At 31.4% G+C, this 18,017-nt stretch overlaps 1 protein-coding gene across 1 annotated transcript; it reads right to left on the bottom strand.

The window, feature by feature from the left end:
* Positions 1-4,309: 4,309 nt before the first annotated feature.
* LOC143055939 (dolichyl-diphosphooligosaccharide--protein glycosyltransferase 48 kDa subunit-like) lies at positions 4,310-14,926 on the bottom strand. Its single transcript, XM_076228994.1, has 11 exons — positions 14,728-14,926; positions 10,978-11,088; positions 9,813-9,899; positions 9,412-9,515; positions 8,908-9,002; positions 8,528-8,621; positions 7,831-7,976; positions 6,781-6,928; positions 6,000-6,120; positions 5,261-5,367; positions 4,310-4,704 (listed from the first exon to the last, which is right to left on the bottom strand). Exons 1-11 carry the CDS (start codon positions 14,870-14,872, stop codon positions 4,549-4,551), a joined length of 1,314 nt encoding a protein of 437 aa, XP_076085109.1. The 5' UTR covers positions 14,873-14,926; the 3' UTR covers positions 4,310-4,548.
* Positions 14,927-18,017: the final 3,091 nt, after the last annotated feature.

Below are 18,017 nucleotides of genomic sequence, written 5' to 3' on the forward strand. Positions count from 1 at the left end.
TATCTGTTGTTTTTTTCACAGCTTTGACCTCTTCACACTCTTTGTCGTCTGCAGCGGAAGATACTATGTTTTTATGCCCCATTTATGTGCATTATGTTTTCTGGTCTAGCTGTGCGTCCGTCTGTTCGTTCGTCCGTTCGTCCTTTCGTCTGTCCCGCTTCATGTAAAAGTTTTTGGTCGAGGTAGTTTTTGATGAAGTTGATGTCCAATCAACTTGAAACTTAGTAAATATGTTCCCTATGATATGACTTTTCTAATTTTAATGCCAAATTAGAGATTTTATTCCATTTTCCAGGTCAACTGAACATAGACAATGATAGTGCGGATGGGGCATCCGTGTACATGGGACACATTCTTGTTGAGAGGAAAGTTAGTTAAATGGCCATTTTCCAATTAAAAGGGAGGGGATAGCTAATTACTTTCTTTACAAAACCCTCCTTCTAAACAACCATTAGTCTGAATCAAGAAAAAATAGAGCTTGGAAATTAAATAAATTTTAGATTATTTTTAGATCTAATTTCCTAATGCTTCTAGAGGAAGATTTTGGCTTACTTACTTTTGTTTGTATAAACGTTAGCCCAAGCATTGCAATCAAAATTTATGCCTGCAAACAATTATATACAGATAGGCATAGTTGGTCAAGGATTTTTAACTTATCTAACTTCCAACGGCCAATTTTAGCTTTTGTAATCACTTGGTTATCCACTTAAATAATTTCAAATACGTGTACCTCTTTATCCACTCCGCTAAATAGAACCAAATGAGGCCTTCATTATCACTTTGTAAATTTGCTTTAAAGTCATATCACATTGAACATGTCATCAAGCTGACACACCAGAAATGATGAAATAAGCACCGATTACAAAATATAGTATGAAAAATTCTGTACTGTCCCAATCTCTATCAAACTTTTGACAAATTATAGAAATCAGCGTATATATAAGATTTCTATACATATCAGATTATTGAGCATGTTGAGTGTAATTTGTAAAATCTTAATGTACATGCAGAGGTTTTATACAAATAGGTCATATTTAATCTCTTGTGAAGTTCTTCATTTACAATGAAGCTACATATATTAATGCCCTGCCTAGCATAGCCTAGGAGGGCAGCATATTTTCTAGTCTGTGTCTGGCCCAGATCAGGTTAACATTTTTGTTTAAGATACTGCCATGAATTTCTGGTGAACTTTGAATCCTACCACACATGTTCATTAGGATGTGAACTTTTAAAATTTAATGCAGAATAACAGTCCGAGATCATGATTTCACAGTTCCTGGACATAGGAATGTGATCATGTGAAATCAACACTACGACATTATAAAAATAAGATATGGTGTGAGTGCCAATGAGACAACTCTCCACATGGTACCAAAATGATGTAGAAGTTAGCGATTATATCATGTATATGTCAACATACACTGTGAGGTATTAAATTAATTTGTATGCCATAACATTTTCAGCTATGTTGTACCATTCATAAGCAATTTTTTACCAAATATTTTTGGGGATCATTGTCACAAGTAATGTTCACTCCTTATTGCTTTCAAATTATCTTCATATCTCCATTGGATTATGCAACAAAACAATTTCAGGGTGCTTAATTTTCTGGCTGTATTGAGGACCCATTAGTGGCCTGATTTCTGCTCTTTGGTCAGGTTGTTCTCTTTGACACATTCCCAGTTCTTAATTTTATTAATACCTTATTCCTTACTGGATTCATGTGATTGTTGACTAAATGATTACAGCAAACCTTTATTCCATCTTATCAAGTCATCTTTATCGACCACCTACATGTATATCTATTTTCAAATAACTTTTATGGGATTTGTATCACATACCGGGTATACATCTGCACCTGAACTCTTCCTTTTAAATGTACGAGTTGAATGAAGTTGATCAAATTAAGAGATTGTTGGTTTTGTCTAGTCTTATTTGACTTTTGTATGCAAAAAGAACAATGTATCATGAAATAATAAGTACCAGATTCAAAAACATAGAAGCATGGCTAAAGGGGTAGTGTCTCACATTCTAAGAGACCTAACACACATGGATTTGCAAATAGCATACCAAATGTTACATATATGTTTCCACTGTACTTTTTGAAAACAATAGACCAAAGGTAGGTGGTTTCCTTTGGGTACCCAGCTTACTCCACCAGGAAATACAAAATAGTGTAAAAAGTGGTGTTAAACAACAATCAATCAATCTTTAAAAAAGACAGCCTAGCAAAATTTGAAAATACAAATTTTGAAGTTCACCACACTGTGACTTGAGTTGACAATGTTTTGTAATATATAAATGATAGAATTGATATAACACACATTAGAGAACATTTAATTTTAATTTGAATTTATATACCTGAGGAATTATGTTTAACATTTTTTTTTTGCAGTTGTAATTATTGTGAGAGTTTAAAAGCAGTGCATCAGAAGTCTTTGAAGGCTGGCTGATATGTAAATACTGTACTTAAATATGTTAAATTATATAATGTAATATCAGGCTGCTCTATAAAACTAAAATATATATATAAATATAAATCTGATGTGCATGTATGCTTTAGCAATAGCCTTACAAATATCAAGTGTCTGGTATGTTATTTTTCAATACCCACTCAGAAGTTCAAGAAACTGCATTTGGACAGTGTCAATTTGATTATCATCAGTAATTGCTTGAAACTGATACACAATGTTGCAGGTGCACTATATTTCATGTTTATTAATGGTTACAGGTGTAACTCAACTTAAAGTTGACCCGACTATGAATTTAGGTTATATACAGCTCCTAACATATTCTCAAATGGACCAATAGTTTACTATACTGTACATGGTTTGCTCATTGTTGAAGTTGGTACAGTGCTTATGGTTATCAGCACTGATCCTTTGTTCTCTAATGAATTATTTATTATTTTCTTCATTGCCACATCCCCCTATTTATACCCTATACCAAAAATAATATCCCATAGTGTTAACTGCTTCATTGTTGATGCACAGGAAGTAAATCTAGGACTCTCCTTAGCCTAAATTAACTGATAGTAAAACCTTAACCTTAACACCTATCAAAGAAATACCTTAACACCTATCAAAGAAATAACAAAATTAAAAAAAATATTTCTACAACATTTTTTTTGGCAAACTGGAGTAGAAAATTAAAAATGAAAAACATGTAGTAAATTAATATGTGATTTATTTACAAGTTCATTAATTGCAACAATTATTCCTCAATTCAGCTTTATCAGATTATCAAACTATTAATAGGTTTGTATAAATGGAAGAGTTTTTGTCAGAAAAATAAGGCAATAGCATGGGGACAACAAATTGAAGACAGACACTACACAGGATGAAAACTTTGTTGCGTCATATGTATGAAAATCAAAGGAGTTAGACATGCTGAAACATGCTAAATAAAGGAAAGTAAATACCTAATACAATACTGGTAGTTAAAAATCTTCAATTTTGACCTGAGACGTGAACAAGAGGCTGTCACAACGACAGCAAACCGAATTTATTAACATTTATTTGTGTCCTGGCAATCACAAGAACCATTACTGATGAATGGTGAAAGTGAAAATCGTCAATATCAAATTTGACCTCCATTTTGTCATCAGTATCAACATATTAAAATTTGAAAAGCTTAGATTGAATGGTTCATGAGTAAATGCAACAACGTGAATGGAAACGCCATTTTACAATCTTTCAAGAACCATAACTCCTGAACGGTAAAAGTCAAAATCGTCATTATTGAACTTGACATCTATTTTGTCATAAGTAACAACATATTAAAATTAGGGAAGCTTTGGCAGAACAGTTCATGCGTAAATGCACAGACACGACTGGAAACTCCATTTTTCAATCTTTCAAGAACCATAACTCCTGAACGGTAAAAGTCAAAATCGTCATTATTGAACTTGACCTCCATTTTGTCATCAGTAACAACATATTAAAATTTGGAGAGCTTTGGTAGAACAGTTCATGCGTAAATGCACGGACAGGACTGGAAACTCCATTTTTCAATCTTTCAAGAACCATAACTCCTGAACAGTAAAAGTCAAAATCGCCATTATTGAACTTGACCTTCATTTAGTTGTCAGTAACAACATATTAAAATTTTAAAAGCTTTGGTTGAACGGTTCATGCGTTAATGCACGGACAACATTTGATTGCCGCACGCCCGCCCGACCACCTGCACGCCCGCTGTACATCACCAATTCAATAACCGACATTTTTGTCACAAAAATCCGGTTAAAAACGGTTATTGGAGTCCCTACATCCACTATAGTCAGGCATAAAACACTAATACATGATATAAATAATTTTAGTAAAATTTTATTTCAATAAATGTGTACAAAAGTCTTCTTAACTTAATGTCAAAAGTCAGTGTTCCAAAATAATGAAAGAAAAAAACATAAAAAATAAATGTGACATTTTCTTATGCAAAAAAACAAACTGTTTTTCATTAATGTGAAATATACTTCAACATAAGTAAACCTAAACTGTAACTGATAAAAAGTATAAACCTAAAAATTTTGTAAACTACTAAAACTGTATGTTATTCCTTCTTTTCTTTTGGTTCATCTTTAAAATGTAAGAAGACTATACTAAACAGGACTACTCCCGCCATCATAGAGAAGGCGCTAGCATAGTATGGGAACGCTGAGTAGATAAATCTCTCGTACTGTGTATGTTCTAATGGTCTCACAGATACCTGTAATAAAAAGAACTTAATATTACCTGGAATTAACATGTGTACATACAAACAGTAATAATCAGCTGAATATAATTAAGTCTAAAAACTGACCAGCTTAACAATTGACAAGCTTTATAAACAGATATTTTTACTATAAAACTTCTGAAAACATAAAAAGGATTCAGAAAAGATACAATGATACAGGTAGTAATAAGAGATTTTTCATTCATAACATTCATAGGTACAAGATCCTCGTCATTTTACACAAGTTCTTTAGAAGTTTATACCAATATAAAAATTTAGATATTTCATACTTGCACTTGTAATGTTTATTTTTTTTTATTGTTTTTTTTTATTGATTACAAAATCTAAACTTTAGTGCTCTATCCATTTATTCTTGAGAAACCTTTTTTGAAACCCAATCTTTTTCATAAGTAAAATTTATCCAAGTACTGCTAACAAGAGTTGATTAATAATAATTTTTCATGAGTCTGAAACATATGGATATGAAGTTTTCAAGAGGTTTTATGCTTTTAATATTCAGAAAATACTTCAACACTAAATGATCTCTCACCTGAGTTGTACTAAACAGATGTGTATAACCTATCCTGTTGTAGTCCACTCTGAACTGGTACACACCATACACATCAGGTAACTTAAAGGTGGTGGAAAACTTTCCATCTGAAAAAAAGAATAAGATGTTGTTATAAAACAAAAATAATGAATAAACAAAGATTTTTTAAGTATATTTTTCAAATACATGATTGTTGATTTTTATTATAAAAGAAAGTGACTTGTTATATATATGTCATCATAATATATATTTTTATTTCTAGAAGAAATATATTTAGGAATCTTCATCCTTACTGACTTTATTTCCCATTCAGCATGTTCAGCAATCAACAAGATCAATTGTGAACTTTAATTTTAAAACTTACTCTATACATGACTTAAATCTGTTTTCTTTTTTTGTAATTGTCTAGGCTTAATTTCAGTAAAAATAACTCACGGCGAAAAGGTAATTTATGTTTTTCTTATTACTCATATATATATTCAAAAACACTAATATGAGTCAATAGGACACTCAGCATTTTCGCATTTCTATATGATCAGTGAACTCTGAAATTTTGGTCAAAACCCTAAATTTGCAAGCATACAGATGCATCAAAGTGTTCGCCTTCCTAGGTTTCAAGTTGATGAAAGCACACAAACTATTTAAACCAAAACAAAAGGGGGAGTAACTCTAACTCATATTGTGTCCGACAAAACCTATCTAAAATTGGTGGGACATCAGAAACCTTGGGTATACTTACTTTTGGGTTGTAGAGTGGTTCTTACAAATGGGTCAATTCTGACAAATTCCAGTTGTACATCCTTGGCAGTGAATGGAACCCATTTTCCTCCTTTCAACTCATCAATCACAACTGAATAAGACTGAAATAAAAAAAAAAATTATTGTAAAAAATAGATATGTTATTTATTTTTATGTTAGCTACATGATGTATACATTGAACGATGTTGCTACCATATTAAATGCTAGTCAATATCTGACACAACACAACTTAATCACATAAATATAATATAATTTATTAATCGTTTTTAAAATGTTTAATTCTGTTCAATCCTTTTTAATGTATATCACTCCCTCAGTCAAAGTTTATCTTGGGTGTACATTGATTAGTATTTATGCAAACTTAGCCTTCACATTTCAGCTTGAGCATACCAGATAAAGGCAAATCCCAACAAAGGACACAGTAAATTTAAAGGTTTTACTATTTTATGAATAAATAATTAAACCAAGTAATTATCTTAAGACTTTAAAATATGAAAGATGTTGTATTTAGGTATAAAACCTACAAGTAACATTTGTACACAATACAGCTGCTTTACATATATTCACTTTTCATGGTAACAATAATGTGTCCATAGGACAAATCCTGATTCCACACTATCATATTTTCATGTTCAGTTAACTGATTAAAATGGACACACTGCATGAAAATATATTGGTTAGACATAAAAATACAAAAATGACTTTATTCTCCCTTTTCCAATTTTCAATAATTTCTTTCAGGTAAAACAACTCAAACTTACCACTTCTTCAAAGACTGTGTAATATTGAGGTGGAGCACTCTCCCCTTTCTTCAAGTGTTTAACAGCTCCTACTCTAAGAACTCCTTTCTCTCTAAAAACCCAGTCAGCCAGGTTAAATGACAACTGTTCATTACCAGATTTATCAAATCTACAAAAGCAAAATATAATCCATAACATAATTAACAAAATCAATCATATGTTTTGGTAAATTTCATTGCAACTATCAAAATGCCTGAAAAATTACAAGAAATCTAACAGATTTGACCAGTTATTTTACCGAAAGTATATATTCCATGGTTATATATAGTTGACAAATTTAACATGCCCTATAAGAGGGTTGCATGTCAGGAGCATAATGTTATCCTGAATTTGTCACAATGGGTAAACAATTGGTCTTAAAATTGTATCATTCTTTTTAGACGTGTGGAAATGACCTAGATTTATATCTCAGTACTGGACTGCAACAACCACAAATATTTTGACCAATTTTGATTTAAAAATATACACATGGACCTTGTTAAATATTGAAAACAAGACTGTGTCCTCAGTACACGAATGCCCCACTCGCACTATCATTTTCTATGTTCAGTGGACCGTGAAATTGGGGTAAAATCTCTAATTTGGCATTAAAATTAGAAAGATCATATCATAGGGAACATGTGTACCAAGTTTGAAGTTGATTGGACTTCAACTTCATCAAAAACTACCTCGACCAAAAACTTTAAACTGAAGCGGGACAGACGGACGGACGGACGGACGGACGAACGGACGAACGAACGGACGCACAGACCAGAAAACATAATGCCCCTCTACTATCGTAGGTGGGGCATAAAAATCAAATTTTGTAAATATCAAAATGTCACATGGATAAAAGTTTGATGGATATTTACATGATTGTCTATCATTGAAACAGGTAAGCTGTGAAGCGGCAAAAACTTTGCAAAAAATTAGATGCAATAGAACTGTAAACAAAGAACGACTTTTACCTTATTCTAAACCATTCATTTTACTAGAAAAAGAAATGGTGAATATGATTATGAAATGTCTTACTTCTGTTTGCCAATAGCATTCTGTACTGGAGATGTAAATAATTCATCACTGAAGAACTCAAGAGATCCAACAAACACCACTCTGGCGTTGTTTCTGGCCTGTAAAGCTGCAACAAGGAGGGTGTTCTTTCCTACTGCATGGGGATACTGTTAAATAAATAAACACATATGATTAGTTGTTTATTTGTTTTCAAATTTTAAAATCCAAAAATACATCTAAGTAAACTAAAATTGGCATTGTCTCTTGTTTGATTTAATAGTTATTTCACTAAATTTTTATTTGAATGTACACTGTAATCATCATATTTATGTAATTGTGGTATATAATTGAAATCTTAAACATTAATATAAAATAAAATGTATTTCTATTGTTGGAATATTTCAGTAAACTTTTTCTGCTGTATATATACCAAGTACATCATTTTACATTGCAGATAACAAACAAAAAATGTTTTGTCAAGTAGTGGCATGAGTTCCAATATGCTGTAGGTAGTTCAGCAACAAAGCCATTAACAAATTTTATAAAGCTTGATGCAAAAATTTCTTTAATATTACATTTGTCGATAAAAAATTGATTAAGTCTACCTCATACTTAAAAAGTCATTCAAGAATAGACAAATTTTTCTTTGACCCTTTAATCGATCATAACACTAATTTGTTGTTCCTCAGCCTATACAGGACAGTTTTGTGTAACTTACATCATCAATCTTAGTATCAGGGTTGAAGGAGTAGGCTGTAGAGGAGGCATGTAGTACATTCATTACTAAAGGATTCTCCTGGTCAGCTACCATTCTACAATGAAAACAAGAAATGAATTATCAAATGTTACACAATTGTTTTTCTCTACATTGATATCATTAACCATTATAACTGCTTTTTACTTTTAAAAGATTGGTAATGTGTCACAATTTTACTGAAAAAAAGTCCAGGCCTCATTTGGACTCTGGTGGATAGTTATCTCATAGAATGATAGACAATCACTTCATCTGCTTATTTTATATATAAATGTAAATTCGTTATCATCCAAATATTCTTAAATTTTCATACCTTATTGTAAGTTTTACAAATTAATACCTACCCAACTCCTCTGAACAGGAAAGGTGAGGAAATTTTGCTTCCAACCACCATTGGTGCATCCAACAAGTTTTTTGGTTCAGCAACAATCAAGGTGTGCTGAAAAATAAAAGATTTGCATTCCATGTTAACATGCTTTTCAACATTTGTTTAAGTCTATATTGAACAAAAAACAGAAAATTTAAAAGATTCATAGGCATTAAAAAGCTCAATTTAAAAGATAACAACTCATTTTTATTTTAACATTTGAAAATGTTACTTTTACAAACTAGCAACTAGCATGATTAGTGATTATATATTATTGTGACATTAAGAATAATTTTAACATACAAAAAGCTTCAAAATGAAGAAGTCAAAACTAAAAATGAGAAAAGACAATGAATTCTCAAGAATAACTACATTTATTTTCAAGTATACCCTCATATAAAAGAGAACATTTGTGCAGCCATAAGTTGCAAAGTGAAATAGGCCGATGGCATTATTTTTTTATGATATTTGCATAACTTACTTTTCCTTGATCGGCCATGTCGTAATTAAGATGATCAATAACAGCTGTCTTCTCCTCGTCTAATTCTACACCACATTCTGTAGCCAATTCTCTAATGGTGTCCCCTAAAAACAAGATAATATCGATATAGCAACATAAGCCAGCACTCAGCAACGTCTTATATCCATGATATCTAACTATGGGAAATTTCAAACAAATTACTTATAAAACATAAATAAATAGGAAGAGCAAAAATAATATTGTTAAAAAATATAATTCAAGTTATAAGTTATTTATGAAACAGTTGCAGCTCCAAGAGGCTTAGCCACTTCAGTAGATTTGTTTGAGCCCACATGTTGTTTTATACTCTTTTTAAATAATGATTATTCATTAAGATCATAAGACTGAACCAAAATACTTGCCAACTTGAGAACTAGCAGCAACAAGGACATTGCCCCCTCCATCTATAAAACTGGTGATGGCCTCTACATTTACAGAACCTCCAAACTCTGAATTAAAGAAAATCATTTTTCAAAAGTTTTCTTACAAGGTAGTCCATAGATCATCTATGTTGTGTACAAGATGTAAGTTTGTACAAATTATATACAAATTATAATTTGTACAGTGTTTTTGTACAAGTTATAAGTTTTTTGACACATAGCTTCTTTCACCAGGTGATACAAGTTTATCTTCTAAAATGTATTAGTTTATTGTTTTGAATTCAATTGTATATATGTCAACCAAACATTTAGTGCTATTGTTTTTGTCCTGAAACTGGAAATGAGGATACCTGAATGGTTTAAATTCTAATTTTATTTTTCTCCTTATACCAAATTCATATCCTTAAAAAATCGTTTTGTGTTCTTATAATGTTTTTGTGTCAATGCTCAGTGTAAGACTGGATCATGTAGTTGTGGAAATATGACAGCAATATGTAAAACAAAAGACTGTGTGCTTGCCTCATCGTTTTGTGTTAAGTGGTTGGTAAATCACTGATAACTTGTACAAAAAATCTGTACAACATTACAACTTGTACACAACATATACAACACATACCAACATGACCAACAACATGTACTCTGCCTATTACAAGATTGAAAATCTTCTAAAGGAGTGCTCTGTTGTCAATATAGTGAACATATTTTAAAGGTGCACATAAGTTTTGGCTGATATGTTAATTTAATCTAACAAAAAAGCACAATCTATGTTGTTTTTAGTTTTTTTCTATGCCTATGGTTTTGTGCTTGTTTATTCACTTTCATTTTGTTTCAGCATATGCGCAACACTGCAATGACTGCCTCTTCTGAAGCCAAAATTTGCAGTAGACTTTGTTTTTATTTATTGTTTATTCTATGTAGCTGTTTTAATTATCTATTGCGTCTGTTATATAATTGCATTTAATTTTTGTTTGTATCATATGTTTAATTCATATATACAATGATATAGTGGATTTAAAAGGGTAGAACAACATGAACAATATTTAACCTGAGACAATTTGATTTTTTTTAAATTCTTTCATGAATACCTTTATCATGTTCATACATATGTAAACATGATTAAAGTTTAAGATATAGTTAATAGGTATACCTTCAACTGATGGTGAAAACAAGATGAGATTGTCATACAAGAATTCTCCATATTTCACCAAGGCCAGGGAGGCATCATCAGCTGTCTTGAAGGTGAGATCATATCCTTTTTCTGAAAAAATAGAAAACTTCTGTTTTATTTCTATCATAATATATATTTATAATACTAAATCTGAAAGCTTATATATAAAATTAAATCTATGAAATTCTGATGGCATCAGCTTTTGTCATTTACCTAATATACACAATTATTATTATTATATTGCAATACAATGTAGGTATAAATACAAATATGAAACAATATGTCTTACAACATGGATGGAATAAAAGGTGACAGATACAAGATACATGTAATACATTGAGCAGGTTTTATAATATCATGTTTATCCAGAGATTAGCTACTTATTCATGTTATTATATTTTTCTAAGAACATGAAGAATTCATTAAGTTGAAGATTATAATTATAAACTATTAATGTTTAGTTTATTTTGCTCATACAAAGTATCAACCCAAGCAAGGATCCAGAAATTTTTTCACCTAATTTCGGTCATTTTGGGATAACTTAAAAGTTGGTGCCCTTTTTAAACAAAGATTGTGTGTATGCTCATACAGTCATACTGGTAGCATCAACGAACTTGTTTAACTGTTGCATCGCATTTACTTCAGAAATTTCCCTACCATGTTCCTTAAAATCGACCTTGAGCAATAAAAGGAAGGCACCAGTTTAAAAATGAAATGATTTTGATGACTCAAAACGATAAATTTCTCAAACTTCGCTTACGTTTCTTTCGATTTTGAAGACAAAATTATAACCGGATGTTTTACGACAATAGTAAAACGACGAATTCCGGACTCATTTCCGGGATTAGTTTTGTTTATCAAATTCACAAGAAATCATCGGCTTTTTAATTGTTTTACCTTTAATAGTGTTTGAATATTAATTATAATAGTTGGACTTGTTTAATTTAGCATGAAATCATTTTTAATTTACGATTAAGTGTCTAATTTGCGGAAGAGAATTTCAAGCATGCGTATCAGTAAACAAAGCATGTGTGTTTGTAGTGAAACAATATTTTGTTCTATGTAAATTAATTTAATTTTAAATCAGAATTGACAATTGTCTAAGCTGAGAAAAGTAATTAAATAATGCAGACAGTTGTTAAGAACTTTTAATTTCTTTAAAATATTAGTTCTGAGCTCGTGATCAATAAAAAATTTAAATTAAAAACACAGGTAAAGAGATTAGCGATCATTAGCCAATATTTCCCCGAGGCATTACTATAGTTATTAGGAGGGCCCTCAGGATTATAACACTTTACTGGAGTTGCAGTTTTATTACAGGAAAAGGATAACAACAAAAAATAAGTTCAAAATGGCGATTAAGACAATGTTTGAAACTCGATCTCAACGAAATGACATTGAATGACCGAAATTATTTCTGTAAAAAAATAAAATTTGTCCTAAATCCCAATTACTCATTTAGGACAAACTACTTTCAGTTTAGGTCAAGACTGGCATATATGACCGTTTTCGGACCCTTGAACCCAAGCATGCATTTATGTCAACAGGGTACTAAACATGCTAAATATATATATATTATGTATAACACTCAGAAACGTGGCCATCCCCCAATACATGTCCAATTCCCACAAAGATTTCCATATGACTCAATGAAATACAAAACATGTCAAGTTGCATATTTATCATCTTCGCTAGCCAAGGGTTACGATCCATTCCCCTTCTCTCCACCCTTGCCCTTGACGGATTGAGATAGAATTTCAGAGACACAAAATAATGATTTTTATTGGTTGCAGTCGAAACCTTGCTGTATCCCATCAAAAAGTGCCTATAACATGATCATGTGTAAATTTATAAAGTGTTTGTAAACAATTGCCACATGTTTTTTTTTTGTCAACAAGTTTTTACATCCCTAAACATACATTTAAGACTACATTTGTATATTGAGTGACAATTTGAATGTTTTTAATCAACTAATTAAAGTTCTGGTGTATGTTACTTGCACAAATGCATGAATGTCTACGTATATTTTCGTTTCATGCTAAACCAAGTGTGTACATAGCATCTAGACGCTACATTGTACCATGTTTTTACCTTCAAATTGAAGAGTTCAAGTGCTACCATTGGTCAAGAATAATGTATTTGGAATGGTCATCTGATAGATGGCTCAACATTGTTTTTCACAAATGTTGGCTTAATCTGCCAAGGGTGGAGAGAAGGGGAGTGGATCGTAACCCTTGGCTAGCGAAGATGCATATTTATAAGTGCCAAATTGTCATGATTGAAAGCATTTGGTTAAAAACAAAAACTCTAATTGTATCCAGTTTAAATGAAACCATGCGGTCTCCTTATAAGAAGGCAGTGTCTGCGCGTACCCGCCTGTGGCTACGAATAGCAAAATTGTCGTTCGTAGGCTACGCGTACCCACATCCGGTTTTATAATAAATTGCCATCGGATCGGGAATTAAACGTAAAATATGTACAGAAATTATCGCAATTAGTGAATAAAATTGATCAACTACTTAGAAGTTTTGTAAACATTTATATATATCATTTGTATATGTAAGTGAACAGTTTTTCTCGGTTAATAAATATTCTTAAAATGGAAAAAGAGTGATATACATGTGGGACAGACATTTCAAAGTTATCATGAATTGGAACAATTTGTTCAAAAGTATCAGTCGATTAATTTTATACAAATTGTATATAAAAACAAACTCGGAGTCAATTGCAGCTGCAGAGAAAAGAAGAACTGGAAACACAAAAAATAAAGAGGAAATCAAGTTTTACAGAATAATTTTTTCCTGTATTCACGGAATCAAAAAATTCTAAACAAGTTCGACAGGAAAAATTAAGGCCTAATTCAATATTTCTGAAAAACAAAGGCCGATGCCAATAATCTTCTATGAAAGCTTCGTTAATAAATAACAAAATGTTTGACGAAAATGTAAACCTTCAGCGCATCAAAAAATATTTTGCCTCTCACGGAGGCGTGGAAGCAACTTAAAATTCGGATATTATATATTATAGGACTATAGTTTACAGGGACTGTATATTTCATTTTCAATCAGTGTGCATTTAATTTGCAAGGTTTATTATATATCATTAACTTATAAATACAATTCGAAAATATTATTTGTCATACCCTTCACCTCGTTCTACTCGAAATCCCCATATTATCGATAATTTCTGTATATATTTCACGTTTAATTCCTGATTTGATTACATTTTATTATAAAACCGGATGTGGGTATGCGTAGCCTACGAATGTCAATTTGACTATTCATACCCACATGCGGGTACGCGCAGACACTGCCTTATAAGAATCACAGAAACCACTCCTGTATGCAGCAGATCCTGCAATTCCTATTTAGGCATAATTATCGGAGAATATAAATTTACTACCAATTATTCTTTTTTAAATAGGCATGACATATATGCCACTAGACATTATTATAAAGCAATCAACTGTCTTGCAAATTTAGCTTGCAATTATGCTTTTATAAATATATATATATCGCATTATCGGCGTTGGACAAACTACAATGAACTAAGTGCTAATAAACGACATGCAAAACAGTATTACATGCATTTAGTATGCACAAGTAGTGACAGGGACGTCAAATAAGTATAAGGGGTCATAGATTATGATATAAATATTTTCCTCCTAATCAAACAAAAATTCGATAGAATGTCATTCCCAACGAGTTACTAATTTCTATAATTTCTAACCTCGCAGTGTTCTAAAAAATATGGAATGTGTTTCTCGTAGTGACCAGTTGTCAACCAGAACAAGAGTTTTCTTTCCAGCGAATACTAAAGAGCTGGAAATAACTGCAATCACCAAGAGACCGGCGAGTTTCTTGTAGCCTTCCATTTTGCCGACGTGGATTTCCCTGGTATCCGATTAACTTTTCTTAACGATACGTAGATAAATGAAGGATTAGACACAGTTTACTACTGGTTCCTGCACTGTGGCAAATACCAGTAAAAATAATTTGACCAATCCCCAACTCATACTTTACATAATATTAACCAACAACGTTCCGACTAGGAATAAAAATGCATGACAAAATATTAAGTCCGGTCCTACAAATCTGTTTATTTTGAATTTAAAAAGTCTATGTACAGAGTTTTTACCAAAAATAAATAAATAAATAACATCATTCATAAATAGCTCTCTGTTAGCAAGGATGGAGGCGATTATATACGGACAGATAAAAACACATCTGCTTCCATTTTCTATATTTTAATCAAACAAAGTTGGCGTCACAAACAAAAATATAAATTACTGGCAAAAGGGGAACAACTCTCTCTTACACACAGAAACATAATCCGACCATGCATACTGATATATAACAGAAGGTAAAATGAGTCCAATGAAAACAAAATGACTATCTTTCACACCTTACTAAAAAGTTTGGGTTTTGTCCATTTTTAAGACCATATGGTTACCTATTGTTGTTTACATCATTCCCTGGTGGATAGTTGCATAGTTAGAAATTGATATGAATGAAGGGAATACTCGTGTTACACAGCAACCAGTCACTTGAAATGTTTGTCACTCAAAGGGCACTAGCTGTCAAATTTCATGTTCACCGATTTGACTCAAATTCTCACATTTGATTTATAACATTCTATAATATTCAAATTGCACTTCGTCTGAAATTAACATAACCAATACATGTACTCGATATTATATATCAGAATTTCGTGTGTATTTTAGCCATCCAACTAAAAACGATTGAGATATAATCTCCAAAAAATGCAGACGATCACATAACCTGATATAAACATAAACATAAATATAAAAAAGATAGCGACCACATGCAATTAGTTATTTCTAGGTCTGTTTGATTTCAAAAAAAAAATTAATAGTCGTTTTTACCTGCATGAGAATGAGTTTTCATTAAATCGAATCCGTCAACGAAATGGTTCACCTTTGTATCACTTTTAATATAGACATTCTTTTCCTTTTGATGAGCGAACAAGATTTATACATGCGTCACCAATCTCTTGCTAATCTGTTACGGAAATGACAGACACATGAATACGAATTCAATGAGGTCGAATTATTCACTTGCAAGTGAAGAATTCCTCAGCGATGTTTCTTTGTTTTTTTTCGACAAAATTGAATCAAATTGGCTGCTAAAAACGAATTATTATTTCATCATTTTACTTTTAATAATGATTTAACCAAACAAAATCATTTTCTTTATCTCGTTGCTAGTACCGCTTTACGTAAGGAAGTTTACTGCAACTACGCCACGTATCATCTCCTTATTTTTCTCTCCATTTGCATTCACGAGTCAAGGTTCTGGCTGTAGTCTTCATTTCCCGGTTTCTATGTAATTTTTGTAATTTTATATGAAATTTTCTCTATGATAAAACTTTACAATTTAGCAATCCATTATTCTCTATTTTTTGTGCAACTATTCTCTATCATGCACATCCAATCCTTATTCATTTTCAGAATAATTATTCAGATACAGATAAAATTTGTTTAACCCCGTCAAATTATGTATGTGTTTGTCCCAAGTCATGAGCCTGTAATTCAGTGGTTGTCGTTTGTTGTTGATATACATTTTTGTATTTCGTTCATTGTTTTTTTTTACATAAATCATGCAGTTAGTTTTCTCGTTTGATTTATTTTACATTTTTAATTGCGGGGCTTTTTATATAAGACCACTCGGTTCTGGTTTTGCTTAATGTTGATGGCCGCGCATTGAGTATAGTTGTCAACTTCTATGTCATTAGATCTCTGTGGAGAGTTGTCTCATTTGCAATTATATACCACATCTTCTTATTGCTACATTGTGTGGTACCTGCATGTGTTTCTAGATGCTAAAAAAAATATATAAAAAAATCTGTTTTTTTTTTCTGCATTTGTAAGAATAGATTAATTCATTCTATCTTTTGTCATTACATTTCGTTATATATTCATATTAAGAGTAGCGCCTTCCAGTTTTAACTCGTCCTAGAACACACAGTTGCCATGATTGACGTAAACACATACACACGGTTTGATGCCTACCACTGAAATGAACATCGACGATAAATTTACTTTTACAAAAAAAAACCAACAATATCTTCCCATGTTTAAGCAAAATATTGCATTTTCTAGCTTAACCTGTTAAGAGGATGATTACACATATGTAAGGTCAATATTATATAATGTACCAGGTTTGACATAACAAAGACATGCAATATACATATATGTTTTGTTGATGAATTCTTGTTGACCTTTCCGGACAATTTTTGGTCATTTCTAAATGTTGCTCATAACCTGTTTTGGCCAATCAATTGACAAGGAAGATATTCATTGACTTCCTTTGACATGTATAATTTATTTACCCTTGGGTGAATTACCGAAAACAAATGACATCACTTTATCTCACTGATATTAGTTAATTAAAGAAGACAAAACAATATTTTTATGATTATAATTGTATTTTTATATTTTACTATAGTTTCTTATTTTTACCTATACTCTGCGTCTTTTATTCTTTGTATTAGACGGCTTAAATTAGTTATGTTTTTTTCTTCAATCACACTGTCACCGACACACTCATTATAAAAGATCAAAGGGTATTCGTCGCAAAACTATGTACGACAAACAACTATAAAAAGTAAAGTAAATATACGAGTAGATATATGCTATTATCCTATTAGATATCTTTGGAAAAACACTTTCCCCGCTATTTTACATCACGGCGCGTTTGAAACAGAATTGGTGCTTATTCACGAAAAGTATTTTAACATTGTATACGATTTTTTTTTTTACAGCAACACATGAATTTATCATGCAACTTATCTGGTTGGATTTCTTAAAGCATATCACTGAACATTGTTTATGTATTTTCAAACATGACGAAGGTGGAAGTTATATGACAACCGCATTTTAATTCTGCTAAATCTCTGTCGCAAAATGCACATTGAATTAAGTAACAAAATCATATTATATTCTTCGATAATTTCTTTATTTTTTAAAAAAACTTTCTCTTGCAAATCATTTACAGAAT

Source organism: Mytilus galloprovincialis, chromosome 13, assembly GCF_965363235.1.
Source record: "Mytilus galloprovincialis chromosome 13, xbMytGall1.hap1.1, whole genome shotgun sequence".
Classification (NCBI taxonomy): Eukaryota; Metazoa; Mollusca; class Bivalvia; order Mytilida; family Mytilidae; genus Mytilus; species Mytilus galloprovincialis.